Source organism: Bombus flavifrons, chromosome 8 (genome assembly GCF_040668555.2).
Source record: "Bombus flavifrons isolate JBK064 chromosome 8, iyBomFlav1_principal, whole genome shotgun sequence".
Taxonomy (NCBI): Eukaryota; Metazoa; Arthropoda; class Insecta; order Hymenoptera; family Apidae; genus Bombus; species Bombus flavifrons.
This window is the reverse complement of record NC_138449.1, coordinates 2,536,804-2,564,097: the sequence shown is the minus strand read 5'-3', so window position 1 is coordinate 2,564,097 and position 27,294 is coordinate 2,536,804. Positions and strand designations below refer to the sequence as shown.

At 34.3% G+C, this 27,294-nt stretch overlaps 4 protein-coding genes across 8 annotated transcripts in view; 1 reads left to right on the top strand and 3 right to left on the bottom strand.

The window, feature by feature from the left end:
• Window positions 1–4: 4 nt before the first annotated feature.
• Window positions 5–834, bottom strand: SmD2 (small ribonucleoprotein particle protein SmD2). The gene is made up of 3 exons (XM_069119168.1): window positions 695–834; window positions 262–517; window positions 5–190 (listed from the first exon to the last, which is right to left on the bottom strand). Coding segments are annotated over exons 1-3 (363 nt in total). The 5' UTR covers window positions 697–834; the 3' UTR covers window positions 5–85.
• LOC138182864 (rRNA-processing protein UTP23 homolog) lies at window positions 449–3,350 on the top strand. Of its 5 annotated transcripts, none has more exons than XM_069119164.1 (4): window positions 449–586; window positions 1,076–1,213; window positions 1,364–1,596; window positions 1,696–3,350. In XM_069119164.1, exons 2-4 carry the CDS (start codon window positions 1,094–1,096, stop codon window positions 2,123–2,125), a joined length of 783 nt encoding a protein of 260 aa, XP_068975265.1. In that variant the 5' UTR covers window positions 449–586; window positions 1,076–1,093; the 3' UTR covers window positions 2,126–3,350. The 5 variants fall into 5 exon arrangements, with proteins under 5 accessions (XP_068975265.1, XP_068975266.1, XP_068975262.1 ...); XM_069119165.1 differs by having other exon boundaries at window positions 566–586; window positions 1,081–1,213; XM_069119161.1 differs by lacking the exon at window positions 449–586 and adding an exon at window positions 718–849.
• A 154-nt stretch (window positions 3,351–3,504) lies between these two features.
• Window positions 3,505–8,329, bottom strand: Ge-1 (Enhancer of mRNA-decapping protein 4 homolog Ge-1). The gene is made up of 9 exons (XM_069119154.1): window positions 8,126–8,329; window positions 7,945–8,017; window positions 7,437–7,642; window positions 6,982–7,361; window positions 6,635–6,903; window positions 4,910–6,549; window positions 4,608–4,815; window positions 4,251–4,541; window positions 3,505–4,173 (listed from the first exon to the last, which is right to left on the bottom strand). The coding sequence occupies exons 2-9, from the start codon at window positions 7,998–8,000 to the stop codon at window positions 3,984–3,986; spliced, it is 3,240 nt and encodes a 1,079-aa protein (XP_068975255.1). The 5' UTR covers window positions 8,001–8,017; window positions 8,126–8,329; the 3' UTR covers window positions 3,505–3,983.
• Window positions 8,330–11,842: 3,513 nt separating this feature from the next.
• Dgk (diacyl glycerol kinase 1) overlaps window positions 11,843–27,294 on the bottom strand; it is a 153,292-nt gene continuing 137,840 nt past the window's right edge. The window contains exons 7-18 of the mRNA XM_069119309.1: window positions 17,538–17,660; window positions 17,139–17,188; window positions 16,706–16,780; window positions 16,097–16,334; window positions 15,622–15,827; window positions 15,005–15,178; window positions 14,623–14,917; window positions 14,425–14,549; window positions 14,046–14,333; window positions 13,731–13,932; window positions 13,462–13,643; window positions 11,843–13,375 (exon numbers count right to left, since the gene is read on the bottom strand). Coding sequence (XP_068975410.1) covers window positions 13,286–13,375; window positions 13,462–13,643; window positions 13,731–13,932; window positions 14,046–14,333; window positions 14,425–14,549; window positions 14,623–14,917; window positions 15,005–15,178; window positions 15,622–15,827; window positions 16,097–16,334; window positions 16,706–16,780; window positions 17,139–17,188; window positions 17,538–17,660 — 2,048 coding nt within the window. The 3' untranslated portion in view covers window positions 11,843–13,285. The remainder of the gene's footprint in view (window positions 13,376–13,461; window positions 13,644–13,730; window positions 13,933–14,045; window positions 14,334–14,424; window positions 14,550–14,622; window positions 14,918–15,004; window positions 15,179–15,621; window positions 15,828–16,096; window positions 16,335–16,705; window positions 16,781–17,138; window positions 17,189–17,537; window positions 17,661–27,294) is intronic.

Sequence of the window (27,294 nt, the reverse complement as noted above, 5' to 3'; positions counted from 1 at the left end):
CACATTTATAGTTTAAATTAAAAAATTTATTTCAAATTCATGTTTCTTATTTATAAGTTATAAAATAGTGAAGATATTGGTAAAATTATTTTCCTGATGCTGTTGCTAAAGGGTTTCGTAGAACTAGAATTACAGAATCACCTCTCAAAAACATTTTTTGAATAAATCTATCCTTATTTATTGGTTTTGCCTAGATAAAAACAAAGCTTTCTGTATACTGTCAATCATAAGTTTTGCTTCAATACCACATAGTTATATTACCTTTTTTTTTCCTTTACCAGTACGTGGAAGTTCAGTCCACATTTCTTTTACATTTTCTAAAACCATGTTACAATGTCTATCAAATGCTTTTACTCTTCCTAATAATTTTTTGTTATTTCTACAATTAATTAAAACTTGTGTATTATTTTTCACAGATTGAGTTAATACTGAAAGTGGTCCAGTGTTAAATTCTTCTTCCTCTCGTTTTGCTAATTCCTCAGGAGTCATTTCAGATTTTGGCTTAGTTAAAGAAGACCTAAAAATAAAAGTTGTTCTGTTAGAAAATTGCTAATAGGAATTCAAAGAGAAAAGTTATAACCTTCAGGTAAAATTTACACAAAAAGATAGTATATAAATAGAAAAATAAGGTTAAGTTTTGTGTAAATACAAAAATTACTGTTAAAACGATAAAAAATGTTGTATAAACATTTACATTTTGATGAATTTCTGTTACGAATGAAATCGATAATGCAAAATTTTTCTCAGGAATAGCACACAAAATATAAGTAATGACTATGTTTTCAAATCAACAAGCAACACAATGTTCAGTTTACTTCTGTTCACTTCCGATTCCGATCACCTCTGAAAGTAGGTTATGTTATATTGCATATTGAGTAATCTTTCTATATTTATATATGTACACTATTTGTGTTTATGAAATACATTGAAAAAGCAAAGCTTTTTATTTAGTGGTTAAAATTTTTAGTATTTTTGTCAATTTAAAATAAAAGTTTACAATGTTTAATAATATTTTATTATATTATTTCGAAAATTAAATTTGTATGTGTATAAGATAAATGTGACACATTTTAAGGCTAGCTGGGAAAATAAGATGAAAACAAACCGGCAGAAAAAAGCGAGAAAAAATTTAAGCTTTTTTATTAACAACTTCAAATTTAGACCTCCGTTTCAAGTTCTTATTGATGGCACATTTGCTTTGGCTGCGTTAGAGGTTTGCATTTAAATATATTATTTTATGTTACTGTAATTAATGTTGATGTCTGCTTTCATTATATAAAGAATAGAAAATGATATATATAATTACTTATAAATTAATGAAGACAAGTAACTTGAATCTGTAATAATTTTTAATTCTTTTTAGAATAAATTTAATATACAAGATCAATTATCAAAATATTTTCAATCTGAAGTAAAATTATTAACTACACCATGTATCATTTTGGAAACTGAAAAATTAAGTTCATTTTCAAAAGCAGTTAGTGGTGCTATGCAAATTGTTAAACAATATCCTATACATAAATGTGGACATGAAAAACATTCAATTAGTGGCACAAAATGTTTACTATCTATGGTTGGAAAAAACAATTCATTTAGGTATGATAAAAATTTCAATAGGTGGAAATTAAAATTAGCGATACTATACATATATGTATATATATATACATATATATATATCTGTTATGTTTTTTTCAGATATATTATAGCTACGCAAGACAGAGAACTTCAGGATTACTTGAGAAAAATTCCAGGTGTACCAATAATGTATTTGCATGGTAAAGCACCAACTTTGGAAGCACCTTCACAAGCTAGTCGTGAATATGCTGAAAATATTCGTAAAGAATTAGGGATGACTGAATGGGAGAAAGAAAATATTAAAGTACTAAAAGAAGTAGCTGGAGTAACTGATAAAACAGAAGTAAGACTAAAAAAGAAGAAAAAAGGGGGCCCAAATCCTCTCAGTTGTCTGAAGAAGAAGAGTAAATCACAAACAGAAATTCCAAAAAATGTTAAAGAAAAAATATCTGGTAGAGTTAAGAAGAGAAAGAAAATGAAAATAGCAGCACATATCAAAGAAGCATTGATTGCAGAAGTAAAGAATACGCAGTTAGGAAGCACAAAATAATTTAAAAAAGATGCATAATTAAAAAAGGACACTTATACATAAAACTTGTATAAATTATTAAAATTTATGCAAATTCCTTTTTATTTATGATACAGTTATTTCTTTCAGCTTACAAAATTGCAGTAATTAGAGCTGTGTCGTAACGTATTTATATGAGTCCATTTATAAATATAAGTATACTTATTTTACTAGTAAAATTGTTACTTGTAAGTACATGAAGTATCATACAACTATGTTATTTATGTTTGTGTAACAAAGAACGAACACATTGGAAGATTGAACTGAAAAATCTCATATTCATGTACATTACAAAATTATTTCAACAATTTTTTTTTACAATATTGTATAGTAAAAGATGTCTAAACATTCGACTTTATTGACTAATATATGTAATTATTCATTGTATTTTGAAATGTCCTATTCTTCATATTCCTTTATACTATTCAAGTAGTACTAATAATTACACTTAAAGTAAGAAAAATAAGTAAATGGAATCACATCACTTTAAAGTAAGATATGATTATGATAAAGAAGATATAATACTCTATGAATACTCTAAATTAATAATACTCACTCTATACATATATTACATTCTCGTTCAAATATTTAATCATATAAGGAACACGACGTAAATTTTGAATTAGGAACTTCTATGTGTAGAAAACATGAAGGAAATATAAATGCACATAAATTGCACATTATTTACATTCATTTAACAATTATATAAACTGGAATACTGAAAATATACATTTTACGATATAGAGTAATACATAAATAAAAAATAAGTCTTGATTATATGCTCTTATACGTTAGAGAAATTACTAATTAATAAGGTGCATTAAAATTTTCCCACATACTAGTATAATATATTATAAAATTTGAGATACAATTTATTAATTTCAAAGTGTTTATTTTTTCATAGTAAGAAATATAGAATATCTTGGTTTGTTACATTACAGTTAGCAGCATATTAGATAAAAGAAAATATGAATGAGACAGAGATAAAATAAAATAATATGGAATAGAAATACTTCAAAATACGTATAGTTTTAAACACAAAATTCCTGAAACATAGTTTCGTTAAAAGGAGTCATTTAAGATTACAAGTTAAATTCCAATTAAAATTTAATTGCTACTGCATCTTCATGCGTATGAAAAGTTTAATGTGTATTATACAATATGTCATGAAATGTATTATCTATAGGTTAATACAAAGTTAACATTTAAGAGAATTAAGAGAATGTACATTAATTATATGTAAAGATCCTATTTTAAAATTTATTTTAAATATAAAGACAGTACATAGCATAATTTCGCAGAAAAATGCTATCAAAAGATAGAGTTATAATAATTAAAAATAAATCTTTTTTATGTACCATAAAATTTAATAGAGAATTTTTTCAATACCAATTGATAGAATAATATTGGTGATTAATAAAACTTTATTAATAATTAATAAAATAATTAATAATTTAAATTCATATAGTGTTTTTATTGTTTATTGTGCCATTATTTTTAATGACAATCTCATTTATATCACGCTCTTTAATTATATTGTATAATACATTTATATATTTGTTTATATGTAAGATCAAGAAAATAATTTTTTGGTAAACTCTCGAATACTTCGTAAACGTGTATACTTTATAAAAAATCAAATTATAGGCGCGAGTTTCGACAAATTGTGTAAACTGCTAACGATAACTTCGTACAATATTCTTTTATATTCTATGTAAATTACTGCCAGTCTTGACATGAAGGGATAATGTGAATATTACTTTCAGATTAAGGTATTCTTTAAACAAAACATGTAAAACCTGATGTCAATGGGTTTTTTCTATTCCATACATATATAACATCAAGGTTGTTGATTAAAAAGTGCACGGGCAGCCATAGCTAACATTTTCATACGCCGTATAGAATTATGACTTGGATTAGCTGCTACAAAAGCAGCTAACTGAGATTGCAAAGTCATTAACACAGTACCCATATGTTCTCGTGTTACTGGATCATTAGGATCTAAATTTAATATCGCCTCTTCAAGCCACCTAATAAATAATCATAAAGAATGAGAAATTTTTATCTAACATTATTAAGCACTAATAATAAAAGATATCTCTATTACCTATGCTTCAGTTCTGTACGGTGTCCTAAATCTGCGGATAACTGCTGTACAAGTGAAAGAATTACAGGTTGTTGTAAAATACATCTTGAGGTTTGACCTTGAGGTCCTACAGAAGAAAATACTCTAGAAGGTTCTGTTTTTTCACAAACTAGTACTACCAAGCCTAAATCACTAGCACTTAGAGCTTGTTGGAAGGCAGCATTTAACTGTCCTCGTTGGAGGAGAGATATAACTCGCGCTTGAGCATCAGCAACCGCTGATACTGGTATAGCAGGTGTAGTAGCTCGAGAACTATAAGCATATTCGATTAATTTCACTATTTAATGGAAACTGATATAGTGTTTTTAATACACTTACCGCGCATTTGTGATCTCAGTAAGTTGTTGGTTTAAATTATCTCTAATAGAATCACGAATTGTACGTATTGTTCCTTCTTGGAGAATAATTAAACCTCTATTTAATTCTGTTTGTAACTCTTCGCGAACTAATGCAGATAGCGCTTCACTTTGTTGTTCATTTCTTTGCTGATATTGTTTATCTGCAATTGCATCCACATTTTGAAGGTCTAAAAGAAAAAAGAAAAATGTTTTATACGAAATTAACCTTCAAATATAATTGGTATTTTCCTTAAATCGTATCATCAATCGTAGATATCTTACATTCACGAGTACCCCTAACAAAAGCATCTTGTACTTGTTTAAACATTGTTTGACATGCTTTTTCCATGCCAGGTAAAAGAACATTTGTAAAGGTTTCTTTAAATGCTGCGTCTAATGCTGGTTTTGCTGCATTCACTGCTGCCATAGCAAGTGTATCTTTTATATGATTACTATTAATGAGCTCTGTCAAATTCTTTTTTAAGAGTTCATCCATTCGAGCAGAATCTAATCTAAGTTGATGCTTTAATGGCTCTACTGTGTCTTCAATAATACGTGGTAAGGTAGTTTCAATTTTGTCTTTCATTGTTGTTTCAAGTGTCTTAAGAAAATCGTGTTGCCGAGCCATTTGGCTATATAATGTTTGTTCTAAGGTTGCATTTAGTTGCTGTGAAGCTCGTGCTAAAGCAGATTCTACACGCGTCGAAATTGGTGTCTCTTGCCTTAATCTAGTCACTTCAGTACTTAACTCTCTTAATTCCTGTCGCTGATCTTGAATTATTTCCAAAATTGACTCTACTTTATTTATTAGTTCGGGAGTATTCAATTCGTTTGTTGTTTGCCATGTATTTTCAGTATTTCCTGTAGTATGCGTTGTTGGTTTCGATTCGTCTTTTAATCTTTTTCTTTTTTCTTCATCATTTGTGAATCCATCGGCTTCCTGCATGGCATGTCTGCTTACATCTTTTAATAATACCATCGGGATATTAGGCCAATCTTCATCAGCAGTATTGGTATTTTTTGGCTTATTTTCGGGTTCTGGTTCTTCATCTGCTTTTGTAAGAGATAAAATTTCTCTTACTTCTCTCGATGGGCTACTACCACTACTAGCAGGTGCTTGCTCTTCTAACTCATTTGTGGCTAATGGTGGGTCTGTTGCATTTAGAGCCTGAACTGCTTGTGCGAGTGAGGGACTAGCAGATAACACTTTACCTAATTCTGGGCTACTAGGGCGAGAATCTAATTCATTATTTTCTTTTTTGGCAGGCGAGCTGAATGCATCTGGTGTCATTAAATTTAAGCCAGCATTGTGATTTGTTGTTGCCTCAAGTGTGGCAGATAAGGAACGATTTTCTTCGCAATTTTCCACTGAAATTCCATTATGATTAACATTTCCCATATCTCGTGTGTCTTCAGAGTAGCCCAGTGATTTATGAGTTAGTGTGTCCATAAGGCAGTTACCACTCACTTGTGAGGCAGGCTTAAAAGCGATATGACATTCTTGTAATGACTTTGGTTGAACTAGATACATCCTTATAACAAGTTGCTCTTCAGTATCTTCTTCACAAGGACATAAGTCTTCCAGCGATTCTCCAGTAGGACGCATTTTACGTAAACCAGCATCAACAATTCCAAAACTCAGTATTGGATATGGGAGGAGGAACTCTGATATTGTATTTACTGATGTTATTTCATCATTATCTTTTGTAAGACTTAATATGTACAGAACTTTATTGTATATATCTGATAATAAAAGGTATCCTGCACTAAGATCTAAGCCGGCTTTTAACACTGGTAATTTACCGGTAGAAGGTGTAGGTGCAAATTTAATGGTTTGTAAACAGGACCATACCTCACAAGACCAAACTTTTAATTCTGTATTATTGTCACATCCAGTTATGGCAAACCTCCAAAACTGAACTCTGTGGAACAAAATACAGTTACAGTGATTATTTTAATTTAATAATAAAATAAATTCAATAAAATATTCTGTTACATATTGCTTACTCTGGATGGTATGTTTTATGGTCATCTAGGAAGAACAAGCAGGAAATCGGTCGTCCACCATGTGGTCTCCATTGATGTAAACAACGAGGTTGCACTTGATTACCATGAGGATTACTATGTAAGTAAACTTGAAAGAATTTGACTTCTCCGTCAAAACTAGCTGTAGCTAAGGCTGTGCCATCTGGACTGAATGTTGCTTCTATGATTGTGTCAGAATGTTGATCAATTTCCAACATGCCTCCATTTTCCTTCACAGCTGGATCAATTGCCTATCATTTAGTCAAACAGTTGGATACTTTGTTCATTTTGTATGGATTTTATAATCTGTAAGTAAGGTACACATTCACCTCTATTGATCTGAATCTTGCCGAAACAGTATTAACTGACCACAACTCTACTTTGGAACCACGAGTTAGAACTAAAAGCTTTGAAACTTTATCTCCATCTGATGGTACATCTTCAGGAATATATGGACACCATATCACACGATGACTAGTAGGAGACATATCTTCTGCATCTACTTGTAGCAATAAACTACATAACAATTCTGATGGTGTTGATTCAATGGTATGTATAAAAAGATTTCCCAAATAATCAACACATGCCAAAATTGCATTAGAAACATGTGCAAAAGCCAGATCTTGTATCGCTGCACGCATTCCTCTTAACAGAGCTCTTTGTTCCAATTCTTTGTATACAACTCTAACCACACCTCCTCCATTACCAACTAAATAATGTTTTTTTTTTTTTAATTTAGAAGGTCAATAAAATAATTATAATTTAAGTTTAAATTTACCTTTACCTTTTATGCCATAAGCTAAATATTTCCCAGACATATGAACAGCTAATAATTGGCCTGGGTAAAAGTTATGTTCCCATGTAAAATCAACAATATTTTTTAACTTCACCTTTGAACTACCGTGATTATGACCTCCTGGTGAAGGAATAACAACAACATTGCTACTATATAATTCAACTGAATGTTGATTTTCTTGTCCAGTGAATTCTCTAAACATAGAGGAAAAGATCTTTATATATATGAAAACAGAAAATTGAGCAATAAAAAAGAAATTAAATTAAGTTGATAAATTTAATAATAAAGATCAGAAAATTAATATAAAAAAATTTAAAGATTACACTTTTGATATTTATTATGTTTATATACCAAGATTTATATATAATACCAAGATAGATAAAAATCAAAGGCATCAAATGTTATGAATGAAAGACGTATAAAAATATATAAAAATTAGCAATGGAAATTCTACCGTTTATAACTGAAATGAAGCTAAATTTCAATAAATACTTACACTGTTTGCTGATATTGAAGATTTAGGTTATCCTCTCCCGTTTTGATCATTTTCATAAACGTGATAGCGTATTCTAAAAAATGATAAAATTAATAAAATTTTGGCGATTACCGTGCCGGAATTCGGACAATTCTAACCCCAGCCGGTGGCACGCCTGATAACGATATTTTGTCAGTCTTACCTTTCGTGCATATATTTGCCGGATTGTAAAAGTGTTTTTTGATGATGCGGTTTTTATTTTAATGAAACATGCGCGAATTATTATTTCATCGATGCGAATAAATAACGTGTTTCATGTACATAGTTCAATGAAATTATCAAAAACGAAATGTCAGACAGCTATCAGATACTTGTCAGAAAAATGGACCGGAAGTGCACTGACAGTATTTTATGTATTTCGCGCTATGTGGCGCTTTATGCTATCTTAATTTTAAGCGTTTCAATCACTAAGTATGTATATAATTAGTAAATTTTTCATGTTGCATAGACAGGAAGATGATTTTTTAATACCAAAATACATTATACAACCAAATACATTACAAAATAATTATATCGGTTATGTTAAAGAATTATACTTTCAGTAATACAGAGCAATCTCAATTTATAATTTATTGTTTATAGCTATGTATGTATATGTATATATGTATTGTATATGATACGGAGCATGTAATATATCTTTTTGATACTTTATATTCATTATAAGATTTAATAATCAATGTTCTACATAGAATATTTTTTATTGAAATAGATACTCGCAGAGAATTGTATCGTAATTTACACTTTATTTCGTATAATACACTATAATAGACAGGCTTTTCTCTTCATATATGACTATCTTTTGGAAAATGGCAGTAGTGCTCAAACGTACGTAGACCCAGTAAAAGTGGCAGTAAATTTCTCTAATTTGAATATCTTTCAATCGCGCTTAACTGTTACAAATCCCAATGAAGCGTTCTTTCGTTTCTTAACCCTCTCTGCTTATTTCGAGTTCCTCCGATAACTAAATCTCAAAATATATAAATCTTTCTTCGATTTTGATTTTTGGGATAGAAAATTAAAAAATCTTAAATAAAAACCGGTTAAATAATAAAATACGTAATGATAAAAAAACTTTTTCTGAATTTCATATATAGTATATGATAAATATAGGTCGAATTACTATGTATATATGTATAAAGGAATGAATCACGTGCGGATACAGGTGACGATTTGGGGATTGGATTAAGGATTGACAATGAGCAATAGAGATGAAATGTTTATGTTAGAGAATTGAATGATAAGCCTGAAAAGTGATATACGTATACACGTGGAAACTGATGCATGGTGACATGTGGACATTTAAATACACGTCGCAAAATTGTTTGTTGTGTATATGAAATCGAATATGTACTATAGAGCAGGTTTGTAAGAGAGTTATTGTAGAAGAATTATTAAAAAGTTGTAACAATATTGTTGAATGAGAGTTGTAAAATCGTATAATGTAATACTTATTTACTTATTTATTTAAGACTGCATATTTCATTAGCCCAATGCATTGAGCCTATTCATGAAACTATATTCATGAAACTATAAGAAATAGAAAATTTCCTTGAAATCATTTCCGTGTATTTATTTTGTATGAAAATGTTAATTAATAAAATATTCCTAGAATAAAATTAACTTAAAAATGAAAGAAAAAGTTGTTCGACAGGATCGAAGGTAATGGAAATTCGATTGATATCGCGTAAGAGAATTTTTGAAAATCGACAAAGAAATCAATGTTTCTGCGTAATTTTTATTCTGTCATGTCTCCAGTCATACTTCGCGCAACGATTTAGACTAAAATATTCGAGGCACCGAGGCAACGTTTTCTTTAAATTTTCAACTCGAATCGTACGATTCAAATATTTTTTTCTGCCTTCTTAATCATCAACGAGAAATACACGTTTCTTTTTTTCTTTTCTCGTTTTGGTTAGTAAGATGTTTTTATTTCATCGCTGAAAATAACAACGTTGTTCCTTTAACTTACTGGTTCCACTATGAATCATGGAGCACGCTTAGTAATAAAAAGAAAGGAATAATTGACGTGCGCTATTGTCAATGTTACTATGTGTTACTTTTATATATACAGGGCGTTTCATTTAAAGACGTCAACAGTTATATCTGTTATAATAATTATACTATAGGAATATGTTAAATTTAAAAAAATGAATTCAAGTTTAAAAGTGTTTGAGTAAGAAGAATTGACGCAGAAGAGTCAAGGGACATGTTCACAATGTATTTATTAATTAAAATTTACCGTGATCTTCAGTTTCCATACTCTTTGAAAACGTATGAATTATGTTAAAAAAATGGATCACCCTGTATTATATTTATTAATCCATGAATCAGAATAGAAGTATTTCTATCTTGAGGAAATCGATATTTCGCATCAAGGGTTAAAAAGTTCGTTTCGGTTTCGGGCAATGGTAATGTGGGTTTCTCACGCTGCTGTGCACGGGAATATACTTGTTTTCTTTTCTCATATTTTTTTGTCATTTTTTCTTTTTTTGATTTTTGGGTCTTTCCTTATATCATAACATTATTACAATGACAAGCACACTGAGACACTGCGCCAATCCAATAGAAAAACAATATTTGTAATTATTGTGCCAATAGTATTCACAGTTTCGTGACGAAGAAGCACGACGATATATGTATTTGTTTGTAACTCTCTCACGATTTTCTTTTATCCTTTTGTCATAATTCTGTCGTACTTCTTTCATCCGATTTTTGTTCGCTAATGAATAACAACTTAACGATTAAGACCTTAATGGTTGTATCATTATACGTAAGCGTAATATTTCGATTCGTCTAACGAGAGCAACTATATTATATTATAGTCGATCATATAATCGCTAAGGGAAATATGCGTATATAACGATTATAAGGGAAACGATCATTATTTGCGCGATGAATAAATTGTATATCAATTCCTCTACGTAAAACGATCGAGAAATACATGCTTGAAAATATTGACTCGTAAACGCTTGCCTCTAGAACGTCTTTTCGTGGGAATTCATTTCGAGCAATGTATATTCTGCGTTTGTACGCGATCAAAGGAATAACAGATTATAAATTTGTTAAATATGAAAGAAAAATGGAAGAGAACAGAAGGATCTATGCTTTTTCGAAAATAAATAATAAAATTGAAAGAATTCGAGGATACAATAGACATCGCTGACGTTGCTTGAATTGAAACGTTACATCAGGCTTAATGGTCATCACTGCTGCAAGATAAAATTTAATATCATTCTATAATCATTACATGGATTTTTCGACGTTGTGATGGTCCCTGCGGGATGTTATATACTTGGTGTCGTACTTTTTCGTTACACTTTCCATACAAAAGCATAAATATCTCGAAACGCGATACTAAAGCGAAATATGCAGATACAAATCAGAATAATGCGAGTGAATATGACGACATTGGCATGTTGTAACATCAAGTATACTCTACTCGATACTGCCGTGTCGATTTTTTGTCAAAATACGATTAGATTCGTCTATTAAAATTGACATTTTGGAATAACGCGAAACGAATGTGAGTTGCGAGTGCTCGGAAATAAAAAATGCAACCTATATTTTTAATTACTTCTATTATCGGACGGAAGATGTGAAAAATACTTTGGAGAAATGTTCAGAAAATTTCTGGCAAATAAATAATTTAATGGTAAATAACTTGGAATACTCATTCGTGGAAACGAGGCTACGAAAATTACAAATGTACTTATAGAAGCGTTCGTACAGACAATGAGGAAGTGCGTGCTGATGCAGTCGTAGAAGAATTCTATGAAAAATCCTATAAATTCCATACCACAATACTGATCATTATATGTAACACGTTGGCTGAGTCGATTTTTGATTAAACTTCGCAGTAGATTATAATATCTGTGTTTGTCTCCTACTTATTTAGCAATATGATATTTAATATGTCCACTGTAATCCACTTCTATGTTTTAATAGTTCGACACGCGTTAGTACGCGTACAATTAAAAAAGTGCTAACTCTATTTGCGTATCGATCGAGAGATGGCCAACGTGTAGAAAGACAACAATATGTTGAAGAGAAACTTAAGGGACTAATTTATAACAGCGCGCAACTATTGCACCGATTAACAAGCTACATCGCATCAAATCCAAAATATACGCATAATTTTCGTAACTTTTGATTGTGCGATTCATACAAAAGACAAACGCGGAACAATTGAACCTCACGGCGCTAATTTATAGCCGCGCTCGGTTTGCTGATGCTGATATGCTTACGATATACTGCTCCGTCTTGAGAGCCATCGAATAAATAAATAAATTCGGACGAATAAATAAATAAATAAATAAATAAATAAATAAAACCAATCTATCGTGATTTATGTCTAAGCAGTTACGACTAAGCTTCCGTACAAAAATCTTAACGTTAAGAGAGGAAAGTAGAAGATCTTTGATTATTGGACGGAGTCGTGCAAAAAAGAGGAGCGATTCGAATAGTTTCATGCGCCGTTAATGCGATAAACTTCTTCCTTTCTTTTTTCTTTATAAAAGTAAACGGATACAAGACTGGTCGAGGATATGCAGATCAAAAAACAGCAAGTAGAATATAAAATAACGCACAACAGATACATACTCAACGTTTGATCGATATAAAATTAGATTTTATACTCTTTTACTTACAACAAATATTATTCATCTAAAGAATATGATCTGCATATCTTCAACTATGATATTTTATGGAGAAATCAAACCCTTACGATATAGTGTTGTACGATCTAAGTGTTGTACAAAGAAAAAGAATGATTAAAGAAGTTGTCGTTAATATTATCTAGATAACGTTACGTACGAGATTATTTTCTCTTTTGCATGATACCGTACAATCCGTTATGTCGGTATATAAATTATACGCTCGATTGCAATAGTACAACCTCGTATTTGCTTGCACGTTTCAAACGGTAGACTCAAGCCACGGATTTAAGAAACGGAAGAGAAGAAAACATATTCGGCGTATCTCCGCATAGTATACAAAACGATCATACATCGGTATCGATGACCGACGAGTCTACCGCTAATCCTATCACTAAGACGAGCGATGCTTTATTATTATTCTCAAAAATACTGTACACAAGAATACCTAAGTTACGTCGAAGCTCGTTCCATGCTCTCGGACGAGCATTGAAGCTGTGTTAAGTACGACCGAATTGATACGCTTCATTCTCCCTTTCTTTTAATTAAGATAAGATAAAACAGGCGGTACGACGTCGAGACTACGTTCTGATCGAGAACTGAGTCGATTATTTCGATTTTCCAGTTTCGTTAATTGATAATATTGAAGTTCACCTCTTTAAGAAACGGAAGAGGCCTCGACCCTTTTCCGGTGGCGGTGCCATTAACATCGGTACTTGGTTTTTATGCGTTATGTGAATCTGGAACAATAAAATATCTATAAGTGATCGGTAGATTAAGATCGGTGTAATTAAATAATTACTAAGTGTTTAACGGATCAACTTACAGTGCATGGACCCTGCATCCATGGTTCACCATCGATTTGCATCGGGAAACGTTTGCTGGTGGTGATGGTGACACTACTGCATTGTGCCAACCTTCTACCGGAATGACGAAGTCCAGTTTTCACTTGACCCATATGCAAACAGTTTTCCAAACCGATCACCTCTATGAGATTGTCTCCAATATCTATAAACATTACACTTATTTTTCATTTGCTCTAACTACGTCTATCTAACTTGTTAAATGATCATGAAACATTGTCTATGCACTTGCCTTGTATTGCGGCTGTAAGATCTACGGAATTAAAACTGCTGGTGCTTAGTTCTTTGTCTGGTCGTTTCTTCCGTTTACCAAGTCGATGTTTCGTATGGTGTTCACCCCAGAGATTGGAACCTCCATGAGTAAAAGGAATGTTTAATAATGCGACACCTTGGAGAGAAGGTCCGTGTGCTAAATCTAACGGTGTCCCGTCACACTGTGAATGAGAAATATCGAGATTACAATCGGTAATACTGGATGAACAAAATTCATTATTAATCTAAACCATCTTTTTAAACAACATTTTAAACGTTTGAAACATTTACGTACAATGATCTCTAGATCTTCGTGAAGATTTTTACAACTGGCAGCAAATTGTTCCGTTGTCGCGTACTCAAAGTACCAAAGTTTGTTCTTCATCCGGCTATTGAATTTCTCAGGATTCTTTTCCCTTTCCATGTGGAATTTTACACAGATCGCCGCGTCCACACCCACAGAGAAGTAATTGTTAATGATATTGTACGGTATACTGTCTTGATTTGGTTTCATCTCATCTTTCTGATCGAGTACTTCTATCTGCCAGCGGTCCATCATTACAGGTGTCGCTTTCTCTATTTTCTAGAAATTATTTCACACAGCAATTTTAAATGTATCAACCTCGTTTTAACTATCCGTGTAAGAATGATCTTTTATCATGATATTTACATACTTTGAGTACTTTATGAATAGCTTCTCCTTCGTAACCACCACCCCATCGCAAACACCTTGCAAGATCGTTGCCTGTCCCTAATGGTATGACACCTACGGCTGGTTGATGCTCGAATTGGACACGATCTGAAGTTTAAACACAAAATGCTGGTTATAAATGGATCATTTGAATACCCAGCTCTCAAATTATTAATCGTACCCATTGTCTCTAACACCCAGCCAACGGTACCATCACCGCCGCAGCAGATCACCTTAAAGTTCTTCACGTCCTTGAACATTTGCAAACCCTGCATAGGTCCGCCCACGGCCAGATTATGAACTTGGCGCGGGTTCAGGATATATTGAAACTTCCTCAACATGCGTTCGCCTTGCCTTCCTCCGGATTTTGGATTTATGAACACCAGAAGTGGAAAAGTCTCCGGCGGCGGTGTAATTTGGAAGGACATAGCTGGCTGTTGATTAGTAGCAGCACCGGATGTCAGGAATCCACTTTGCTAATAGAATTTTGCATATTGAATTAGAATCCTTTGATATCGCGTCTGGCTGGTGTTTAATCGTTCAATTCGGCTCATTGCACTTACCGAGGCAACAGTCGACGAATCCTGACCGTGTTTGCTTCCCTTTTTACTGTCCCTAGATAACGATCTTTGCCTGTCTAAGACAACTGGACAAATCGCCGTAGGCGGAAGGATATGAACTGCGTACTCACCCAACGTGCACTCTGTCCTCACTTGCGAAACGCATCTGTTATGCAACTGTAAAATCGTTATTAGCGTGAATAACGTTGTACGAGTATAATTGTTGTTCGATAGTTACAACTAGAATTTATATGCTTATGAACATAATTACAAGAATGAAATATAATCAGAGATTTGTTGCGTTCAATACTTTCGGCATTCTATGTATTTTTCTATATTATGTTTACTTTCAGCGTTATTGTATCTTTAAATTTTTACACGAACGTGGATTAATTATAGCTTTATTATCTCTTTTTTCTTTTAACTCCAGCTATGTCTACATTTCTTGCTGAAAATATAAAAAAATACGATCTTTTATATCGAAACGTACATACAAATTTTACGCATCAAACCTCCAAACTTTCATGTACACTTACAGCATAACTGGAATATTTGCTTGCCTGCATAGGGAATCTGATTCATTGAGAAAGGAAATAATTATAAAAGGGAAGACTACTCACTGTCAATTGACACCATCTGCAGTGCAAACCCGTAATCCCGTTGTAGCTCTTGATAGTTTTTTTACATTTGAAACATTTGCCGTGACAATTTCCCTCGACCCAATGGTGCGCCATCGTTTGCGACGTCTTTTTGCTTTTCACGTAGGTGGCTATGCAAGAGGCTGGTGCTCTTTGAACGCACCTTTCATGGACAGTGTACTTGCAGACTATGTAAAAAGAGAACGGCTCGTTTGTCTGTTGCTTCAGTGCGAATGAAAAAAATGATTAGTACTCAAGACGCGGGTTACTGTAAACTCGATAAACAACGATATACTTTACGAAAATTGCTCCTCTTTCATCGCAGATTACCAAGGCGCAAAAGGAGAAAAGAGAACATATAAAAAGGGTGGAAGCTCATCGGATGAAAATGTTTTCTAGCAAAACATCCGTGAAAAAAGAACCGCTGTAACATCAAAGAAGCTTCGATGATACTTACAAACACAACAAAGGCCCTTCTTTCCGAGACCGACTAGCATATTCAAACAGAGATTGCAGTAGGCGGGTTTGCTAAAGTGTTTTAGCCTCCAGAGATGGTTACCGTCTTCCTTTACGTGAGAATCCAAGCCCAAAAGAACTAGTAGCGGGATCGTCGTCAGACCACCCCTTTTCCATTCTTCCAGAGATACCGTACCATCCGCGTCGTAGTCTATTTCTATCATCATATCTTGCAGTATCTAGAAATATCGAGGATTTACGTCTAGATATCGCTCATCAATTTCCCATCTCTTCGTTGTGTAAACAAAGAAATTTTAGATTCTATGTATCTTCATCCCAAACGTAATATCTCTTCTATAATATTTATAACAGAGTAACTTGAGGCAACTGTTTTATTACAAAATTGAAATTCACGATGTTATTTAAAGTATATTTTTTTTCTTTTTAATGGGATGGTTCGTTATTTTAGAAAAAGATTTTCTTTTGTATTAATTAAAATAAATGTTTTAAATGAAAAGAATCGTATTTAGATGAAAAATAGAGTTGTTAAGATGCGCGTGGATACGACAACGTGCGTCTGAAAAGGAATATTAATGATATTCCAACTCACCGGTTTCAATTCCGAGACGTCCCATCCGAGATACTCGGCGACATTCATCATCTGATTGACAATGCAGTCCATCTCCTAGGGAAACGTGATAATAATATTAAACCCGTGGCTACGTTAGATAAGGTGCTCTCGAATCGATCTATTTCAATTCGTTGATGGACTTCGTTGCCCTATCGACAGACGTATTTACGATTAATTGGTCGATAAATTTCCGATACTACCGTATAAAACCTATAATCATTTCGTTTAACATATATGGTGAGAAAACATTGAACAAAAATATAGATATAAAATCGACTATTTGAAACGTCGCAAACTATTTGCAATTCCGTGCAGTTTCCATTTTCTTCGCGTTTAAACACGCTGTCGATGAGAATCGGTTTTTTGCAGCAATTAAGGGAAAAAATAAAACAAAAAATCTCGTTCTACTCACGTTTGTGTCAAGAACGCCGTTCCCATCTGTATCGTACAGCCGGAACATGACTGAAAAAAAAGAGAGAAAGGCAAATGAATTAATGCGCGTCGAAATTGGCGTGCAACAAGTTGCAGCGGATATGCAAGCTCGAGTGCACTGTGTGCGAGTGCAACTAGCGAAGCAGACTGAGAAAATGACTGGCGTTGGACACGCGAATACGAATGTTTAAGGAATACAGCCGTGACTGTCGATGCATCTGTCCGTGAATTTTTCTTTTATCAGGCCATGATTTATGACAAAGTGACATAAGAACGCGTTAATGGCTAAAGGTTACCCGAGATCGGCACAAAAATACCCAATGCTCGCTTTCATAAGATCTAATTAACTTTGATCGATACAAAAGAAACAATTACTTACACTCTAATTTATCTTCTGGCCTACCAGCTTCCAGGAGGGAAAGATAGCACACGATATCCTTGAGGCTGACTTTAACCGAGTGGACATCTATCGTGCTCTGTTTTCTAACGAAGTTTCTCATTTCTGCGAAATGAAAGATAATGAACGAAATTAACATCTGTTTGATTCGATGCGTATCGTCTAACCGCCAAAAACATTCTGCTCTCTATTCATTTTCGTTTAATCCTTTCGTTACAACGAGTAATTATACCCGTGGATAGCCAATATCAAGCGTTTATTATATTGGATTGTAACATTCGTTCGTCTTCTTCCATTAAAATAGAACGAATTTGCGATGCAATTAAATATATCAATTTTTCTCTGATTTAGTAGCGAAAATGGGTAAATTTTTGTGTAACATAAAACAACTAACAATGAAAACGTGTATAATCGTCTTATAGTTCGAATCTATACAGATCAATGACTAAAATAATCAGCCAAACTAAAAGCAATCTATGACCGTATATGTTAGGGGCATGTATCGAATGGTTAAGGATAGCTATAGTCAGACGTTAAAATTTCATCGAAACTCTGTTTCAGCATAACGCAGCTTGATATCTTTAGGTTAATTGGCATTCTTGTACTAACTGTGTTACGATATAATGGAATCGTACTTTTCAATATCTACTCACTTTTTCAGTGCTTAAATCAAATGCCTAGTAAAATCTATCAAAACAATGATACGCTATAACCGAAGAGATTGAGACCTGGTGGAAACAAACGATCCGATACATCGTTGCAATTTTCCACTAGTAACATTGCACGATTCAATAGTTGTATATATTTCCAATATCGATATAGCACCCTTGTGTCCATTTCGTCATTAGAAATATAAACCTGTTGAATCGTAAAGCGTTGTTGCAACGAAATTGCAATGGTGTTGCATCGTCTGCAGCGAACATAGATATAAAATACCATTACATACGATTGACGCTTATAACGTGACTAGACAGTTTCAACTATTATTGCACACATTCCTGGATTTCTAATAAGTCCAGGAAAAGCTATGGTCTCATGGTGACGTCAAAGTCGAAGAAAAGTTCGATCGAATATTATTTTTAGATTAGAACGAAATGGCTTTCGTCAGCCTTGTCTAAGAATTTCTACAAGGAACCTGTTGCTTCGTACGTAGCGGGGTTTAGGAGCCAAGTATCGATGCATGCACACGAGTACCGCTCTAATTATAACGATCGAGCATTGCACGTGCACGACTGTTCGTTGATAGACGCGACGAATATTCTTGGAACGATATTTGTAAGCAGAAATTTCGTGTTTTACCTTCGTAATTTCGCTCGATACGTAAACAATTTCTCGATCGAACGATCGAATACGGAAAAAACGTAAGTTACTGGGATCTTTGACATTTGATATTCTGCTGTTATATTGTTGCAGTATATCGTACAACCTTTCTCTGGTTCTGTAACAAAATGTAATTTAGTCGATAACTTAACCGCGTTATGATTTTACGATTCTTTATTCCCCAATCTTACTTCAATTTCAACCAAGAAAAGTCCTTTAATGTTTTAATATCGCAACGTTTCTTTCTCAATTTCTTCAAACTTAAAAAGAACTTTGGAGCGGATTACCATACACTCTGTTAAAATATTCTGTTTTAAGAATTATTATTATTATTTTGTGGAAATTGTATAATAGAAGAATGCAAGAAAGTTGTTTGAAAATCCGAAAAACGATCTCCAAGTGACTTTCAACGACGTCGATGTAACCCTCCAATGACCTTGACACGATTTTTTACACTTTTCGAGTATTTGTCGTAGTTTATTAAACCTTAGTGTAACCTTGAATAATCTAGTATAGTTTTGAGCGATCTGGAAATATCTGTAAAAAGTGTTTCAATCATCGCGTAAAGAAAACTATCGAATTTCATCGAAATAATATTCCCTCGAACTGGCCGATTCGGAACTATTCGAGGACACTCGAGGATGACTCAATAAAACGAGTAGAACGTGATTGTCTGACCGAGAGGCAACTCGTGTGAGACTATTAGTTTACCGTGTTCCTGATAAAAATAGTCCCGAATCGGAGACAAGACGAAGCCTCGAGACATCGATACTGTCCCTGTAATTCCTTCTCGTGATTTTACGAGTCTCTAGATACGTAGGCACCTGAGATGTCCCTATGAAGGAAACAGAGGAGAAAAACAAGAAGAATAAGAAGAAGAAGAAGAAGAAGAAGAAGAAAAAAAGGAGGAAGGTTAAAACAGCTAGTCACGAGGGAAATAAAACCGGTCGATCAATCGTTGAAGGCGAACGATTTATCTTTAGTACGCGCAACAACGTTGAAACAAATTCACCGGTAATTCTATTGCTCTCTGGCGGTCCATTTTGCCTCGTCCATGATTTCTTGATGGCTACGCTCGCGATTTATATTGCGGCGATTTCAAGTGACGCACGAACGAACCGCGAAAACTGATTTCATTCTCGCCGCCAAGAAACACGCGAAAAATCCTGTTTTCCACTCTTGAGCAGGCCATCGCACAGCTTAATACGTATCAGCTTGATACTTGGTACTGTAGCGTTCGCTTTTGCTTTTCATAAAATTCTACAACTTCTGTTTTACCAGTAAAACTGATTCATCGTTATATAGCAGAGAATATCTTTGGCATAACTTCTCCGACATTTACGTATGAAGATGGTAGCAGAGGATGGTCTTCGATAGCTGTAAGTAAACAGTTGATTTTGAACAGACCACGGCAGTGTTATTTGTAGATGCAGCAACGCTTTCGTATTTCAACAAATATTGATATTGAACATGTAATTAAACGCTGTCGAATCTTTCGTCCGGTGAAATCATTAACGTAAAAGCTTGTTTGCAATGTGATACAGCGCAAACTTACAGGATCGAGGAAGACAAAAAGAACACGATTGCCCCGACTAATTATTCTTTCAAACAACGAAGTTACTGGTGCGAAAGAGAGAAAAGGAGTTCATCGATCATCAGAGGTGCATGGTATACGGGTTCGTTGGAGAAACTTGGCTGCAATTTATTCCACCGAGCAACGTGATCACTGAGAACAATTAATTTAATTGAAACCACCGGTGCTCGCCGGATGACACGATTGATTGCCTCGCCACGACGATCACGGTGTAATGAATAACCGGACGGGCTAACTTATTCGACGTTATTTCCGGCCAGATTTCATTTCGCCGTACGAATAGAATCATCCTGAACGACCACGTGCATTGTTTCCCGCGACAATTAATCCGGTGCAACAACCGACCTGGTCTTTCGGCCACGTCGAGAAACCGATATTCTTGCACAATGTTATTTTTGTTTGATAAAAGGGCTCGATGTTTCGCCTGTTTCGAACAACGAGAAGCGTTGGCCAATCGCGGCGAGCGTCGATCACACAAATGTTTTTCTGTCAACCTGGAAATTCATGACGCTGAATTTTTGCGTTATAGACACGGAGCAACGATTTTATTTAACAACGAAATTTCGCTCGTTTGTAACTTTCATTCTTAATAATGTTCAACAATGATATTCTACGTTGTCTTTGTAATAAACATAAATGGATGACAAAGCACTGCTATGTTTAAACAATGGAGCAAGTTGAAAGAGAAAAAGTTGCGTAAAATATACTACACAAAATACTTACTTCTAAATATTCTCTAGTTTGTTACTTACAAGCTAGTTAACAAGAAACAAGACCAGATTACTCGACATTTTATTTGTTGGAAGTATACTTCGGATTTAAATTACGATTATTCTTTGTCAATTCCGAATTCTCCGTCAAAATTGAAATATTTATATTACAGAAAAATCTCTATTCGAAAAACACGTGGTATTTAGTATAATTCTTATTTGTGCATCGTGTTGAAACTATATACCGCATGTAATTTTGTGACACATCGATATTAATAACATTTGCAATCTGATTCATTGTATGTCATTCAGCCATCCAATAATATACACTAGTTGAAGTTTTCAGAGAGCGAACATAATCGCAATTAATTTATCTTTATCCAACTTAGAAATATTGCCTTCGTCTCACCTTCCTTCAACAATGCACCAGGAATATCTGGTAAACGTGTTCGAGCGCCCTTCAGCACCATTGTGTCAGGAATCGATGATTAACGGGTGACTCCAGAGTTGGAGAACACGGAAGCTTTGCAACCGGAAGACGATGAAGTTGCAGTTGAAAATACTATTGAACAACCATCGGCCGCGATCAACGATTAATATATAGCGGGAAATATGAAGATGACACTTGTTGCTTGCCGCGTGACTCGAGAGATACTGAGAAAGTATATCGAGAGAGCTTAACGCTAAGAAGAGTCGCAATGTACTCTAAGGTTGACGGTTATTTATACCAGATGATACTGGTTCGACGTTATTTTGGGATTCGAACGAATACGCAAACTCATCGGTGAACAGCGGGACGATTGAACAACGAAAACGGGGGTCTACGGATTGCTGAAAAATTGATTCACTTGTTTACTGGTCGCTATTGATTGAAACAAGGAAGAGCAGAATGTGATCTGATATATACATTTCCTGTGTAATTGATTTTAATATTGGGTCATTTATTCGTAGGATGTCTATATCAATATCTATATACCTTTGTTCTGACAACTGATAATTAATATGTATCTATTACTTGCTAAATTTAATTTACCTGCGTGTATATGTATCTCATCGTTTCTAAGAAGTTGTATAATTATGTAATATGAATATATACAGGGTGGTTGGTAACTGGTGGTACAAGCGGAAAGGGGGTGATTCTACGCGAAAAAAGAAGTCGAAAATATAGAATAAAAATTTTTCGTTTGAGGCTTTGTTTTCGAGAAAATCGACTTTGAATTTTCGCTCGGTACGCGTGCGGTACGTTATAACGGATCTCACTGTAGATCGTTGTCTCGATGGAAAAATTAAAAAAAAAAAAAATTTTTATTCTATATTTTCGACTTCTTTTTTCGCGTAGAATCACCCCCTTTCCGCTTGTACCGCCAGTTACCAACCACCCTGTATATGTCAGGTTCACATCATGATTAGGGTTAGGGGCGTGAAACTAATTTTCATTTGGGTTAGACATTGTTATGCAATAGAGAAGATATTTATTAGCACAAATATGATTAATACAGAATTTGACAAGTAACCGTGGTAATTAGATACTCGAGATGCTAATGACAATGATCCTGGGTTCAATAACGAATCCGCGGTCAACGAGATAACAAAATGCGCTTTCTTCCAAGGTCCAAGTTGTACTCAACTTGCTTGTCTACGGTACAAGTATTACTAAACTAACTCTTTGTTAAAACGTAGAATATTCACCCAGCGTAAAGACGCTACGTAACTCGCTAATGAGACCTCACGAGAGAATGACTTTCCGTCACGATGATGCTGCAAAGGAAAATTATGATGGGGTGTGTCTAAGGACACGAGATCGTCGGATTCGTCGAGGAAAGCCTTCGTTCGGAAAGTGAGGGAAATGGACGTTCCTGTTAATTGGTTAATTTCTATGTTGGTGGTTGAAGAAGGATGCTAACCGCCCTTGAGAGAAAGCTGTGCTAGCTGGAAGCGTCGTTCGTGAGAAAAGTAGATTTCCCGTATCTTCCCGTAGTAGATGGTAGATTTAGGAACTGTTAGGATAAAGACTGTTTGTCCGTTTGAAGGACCTTAGTTAACTAAATCCTAAGATTCACAGCGGGTCCTCAGGCTAGCTGAACATGTACTGTGGAGATGCATCGACATTTGGTAATCATCTTGCCCGAAGAATAAAGTTTGTGTGTGGCGAGCCACGGGACAGAAACCGTTGGAATGTTTACTGTCGCGTCCCGCCACAACTATTTCTTTTTAAGGAGAGCTGTACAATTACTCCATACCTGTGTTAGGTAAAAACGTTCATCCCGTGACCTCGGCTACGTTCAGCGACTAGTTGTCGCCTCGAACCCAAGCTCACTATTATCACTAATCTTGGACAATTATAATCGAGTTAAATTATAGAGACTAAAATATTGCGGATTTTCCGAAGAATTCCAAAGGGAAGACCCTTTCATCTCCGACATATATAACGAATACATCTGGTTTGAGATTTGGAAGCGTCAGTAATTAAAAATTTTTGTTTTCGAAAATAAAATAATAATATTTATGTATAAAATAAAATTATATAATATATCAAATAAATTAGAAAATCAATTAATTTGTCCAATGATATTAGATTGACAACATGGGAAAATGTTAATACAAAGAAAAGAGAAATAACCATAAAATTGCAATTTCTGTTCCTAAAGATAAAAGGATGAGTCTCGTACATATTCAAGTATAAGAGTATTCTCATTGTTTACTATTAATAAAACAATACATTATAATGTAATTAAAATACGTAACTGCAATTTGTATATACAATATTGTAATACATTATTTGAACTATAGGTTGTTAAATGTACGTTTTATATTGCACGACGTACATACGTCTTTCAGTCTGTCTATCGTTTGAATGTTTTCCCCAAGGGAATGTTTTTCCATAAGATTGCTCTTTTTGATCAAGAAACGAAGGTGACAACGTTTAAACGAGGTAAAGCAAGAACACAACGTTTGATGTCGTCGTTGCTTCAACTCTTTTCATGTTTCAAAAATATACCGCCTTTGAGATTTCGTCGTTTCCCTCTTTGCCCAGAACAACTCCACAAACAGTTAATCTTGAATTTTCTCGAATTACTGCGTGACATTTCACAAAGATCAAGCTGTCATTTAAAAATGTATATTTACGCGGTTTCCTGTATCCAGGAAGGCGCAAAGGTTTAGTCTATCTCGTCAAAATCTTGTCAAAGTCAGCTAAATATTTCCTGACGCTCAAGGGCACTAAAGGTCACTCTTCATTGCCATTGCCATTGCCTGTTCTCTTTTACACACACCGTCTTATCTTCGTAACTTTCGAACTTTACAGTTATTATATTTACAGAACTCCATTTACCTGAACGAAGATTCAGTTAGTGCTTGATTAACTGGACTCCTGTCGATTGAATTAATGAAGCTCTCTCGATAGAATAATCTGAATAATCTGAAAAATTACAGGTAGCCGATAGAGTTGGTGAACTTTTGTTACGTGGACTTCAGTCTTATTCATAACGATAAATTATGAAATATTAAAATGTGACTACGAATTCAAATAAGTGAAATGATCTAATATATATTGAATACATCTTGTAAAAATGATGACCCTCACCAATAGCATTATTGAGTTGTAGATAAGCAGCAAAAATGTGAGTTAAGTTACTTATTATGGTTTCCGAATTTTCAATAACAATACAAGTATTTTTAATGCTTTAAGAAGTACATTATCATAGAATTCAGACGATTAATCGATAATTAAAAATAACCCGTTATATTTCCTTCGAATCTAAACAATTTTTAAACCACTAAAAGAGACGACAGGGTGAAAATGATGCTGAAACTGCAGCAACCTCAATTTTCGAATACTTCATTTTACGGTAGCTGTAAAAAGTGCTTTCACTTACATTTAAGTAATCTAACTGAAATTACAACGAAACTACTTTTAATTATCAATGATATTGAACGAAGATTAATAAGAACGCATTAACACCTACTTTTCAAAACGTTTCAAAAAATCTGACTGATAGGGACGATGGCTCGTTTGTAGAGACGCGAATAAAAGCTTCGTAAAACTGAACAGGCTTGCGGGGCTCGTATCTTTTCAATTCCGTTATGATAAGGAACGCACTTGCGATCGAGCTGATGCGCCAAGTTATAATTCAACCGTGTTTACGATCGCGTTACATAGGATCGCCAGGAATAATGCATCGACGTAAAAATCGGTGGGCGTACGGAACGAAAGCTCCCCTTATCATATCGAACGTAACGCGTTTCCCTTCCAGCAAAGAAAATTCCACTCCATTCTCGGAGCACATCAATTTTTCCAGCGTGCAAAGGGTGTTCTCGTGTCGCTGTTTCGCTTTCTACGGTTATCCACAGGCTCGCGGATCGTATTTTTTGTCGGTCTTGGCGATACATGACTTTCTTGGGCCACCGACTATCTCATCAGTATGAAAATTAGCCCCGAATATCCGGCTTCTTAAATTGAAATCCCACTTTGAAAGTCGAGTGGTAATAACGCGGTGTTCCACCGGAGCTGTCACGAAATTTATCGTCGGCTGGTTCAGGATACTGGTTTTAATGGAACGTTCGAACTATTATTCTGCAGCTGGAGAGGAGATCTTCCGAGTTTGTATGTAGGTCGTGATGAGATTGGTCGCTTGTCTTTTACTGGCAAAATATTTTTCATCTACGTTTTTACCGATGTAAAACATTACTGTCGTGTCTCATTGTACCGCTAATGAAATTTCAATTATACAGGGTGGTTGGTAACTGGCGGTACAAGCGGAAAGGGGGTGATTCTACGCGAAAAAAGAAGTCGAAAATACCAACCACCCTGTATAACATATAAATACAATAGGAACATAAAAGTTTTCTATGGTAAGTGTCTAAATAGCTTTGTGAAGTACCTAGTATACCTAGATTTTTATGATGTCTGACTAGTGTGTGTCATCTTTTTATTACGTTATAAATCTGAACTATTTCTTAGATCTTTCTACTTTTTCCCCTTTTTTGTACGTAGCTTTCTTGAAAATTCTATTCACGAAGTATTAACATTAGAATTATTGACAACTAAATGAATAGGATTTGGAACTTGCGCCAAAAATGTGTAGGATAAGATACGAAGATCACATCGCATAAATTTGTTGATTTTCTGATTTTAATGTTATCTTAGGATTAACCAGGAGGATTGTAATATGGCATAATTGAAAATGGAAATAACCTGTTGAGTCAGGAGATGTAGATCTTTTAAAAATGGTTGGTAAGCCGATAACGTCTTATGGAAACCAAAGGAGTTGTTATCAGTTAAGTCTAAGTTATTCAAATTTCAAAAAAATGGATCAAATCTATGTTTTTATAAAAATGACTGTATAAAATTCGTAAAATTCGATATTTAAAAGCTCCGTTTTCCTTCGACAACGACATCACGTTGATACGGAAGAACATACGACAAGTAAGCTTCCATTGAAAATAATTTTTTACCAAGCAACATATGACCGGACATGCGTCGACAGCTTTTGCGCTGCGTTATAATTGTGACGCAGAGACTAATCGATTAAGACATCATCGAGCTACCATGGACGCGACCATTAAGTACTACACATTCTTACAAGTTTTACGGTGTCGGGCAGTTCGCCTTTATGGCATCGATTTGTTTGCCAATCTATATGTCACGACTCATCGTAAAGAATCTTACGATGATCACAGAGGAAAAGAGACAGAATTACGTTACGATCATCCTGTGATGCCATCGTCGTTTAACTCGGGATGGCCTATAATCGCAGAATTATTCTTCGTTCTACCTCGAACCGGACGTTTATCGGCGTTGTACCATTATGTTCCTCGAAACAGAATCCCTGTGCATTCCATTTGAAATGCAACCAAAAGCTATAACTTCCTGTTCGAGTTAAACAGAACGACTGATGTATTTCCCTTGCGCGTAAATTTTAATATCGTCGTCCTGCTCGAACGCAAGTTTTATATCCATTGCCAGATGTTTTTGAACCTTAATACCATTTTTAGGATTCATAATGTTATCCAGCTGACCCATTGACACGAATAATCGAATGTTAAGCACATCGCAATATTATGGCTGCTTCTTATCAATAAATTGCGGATGTTTATGCAAATTCATAATTTTATA

Excerpts from the sequence above, each read along its gene's own strand:
- SmD2 (XM_069119168.1), bottom strand. Across the intron at positions 191-261 it reads CTGGTAAAGGAAAAAAAAAG|GCAAAACCAATAAATAAGGA; the intron begins GTAATATAACTA and ends GTTTTTATCTAG.
- LOC138182864 (XM_069119164.1), top strand. The coding sequence starts at position 1,094 with ATGAAAACAAACCGGCAGAAAAAAGCGAGAAAAAATTTAAGCTTTTTT. Across the intron at positions 1,214-1,363 it reads TTGCTTTGGCTGCGTTAGAG|AATAAATTTAATATACAAGA; the intron begins GTTTGCATTTAA and ends AATTCTTTTTAG. Across the intron at positions 1,597-1,695 it reads GGAAAAAACAATTCATTTAG|ATATATTATAGCTACGCAAG; the intron begins GTATGATAAAAA and ends TGTTTTTTTCAG.
- Ge-1 (XM_069119154.1), bottom strand. The coding sequence starts at position 8,000 with ATGAAAATGATCAAAACGGGAGAGGATAACCTAAATCTTCAATATCAG. Across the intron at positions 6,904-6,981 it reads CAAGATTCAGATCAATAGAG|GCAATTGATCCAGCTGTGAA; the intron begins GTGAATGTGTAC and ends ACTAAATGATAG. Across the intron at positions 4,816-4,909 it reads TGTTAGGGGTACTCGTGAAT|ACCTTCAAAATGTGGATGCA; the intron begins GTAAGATATCTA and ends TTTTTCTTTTAG.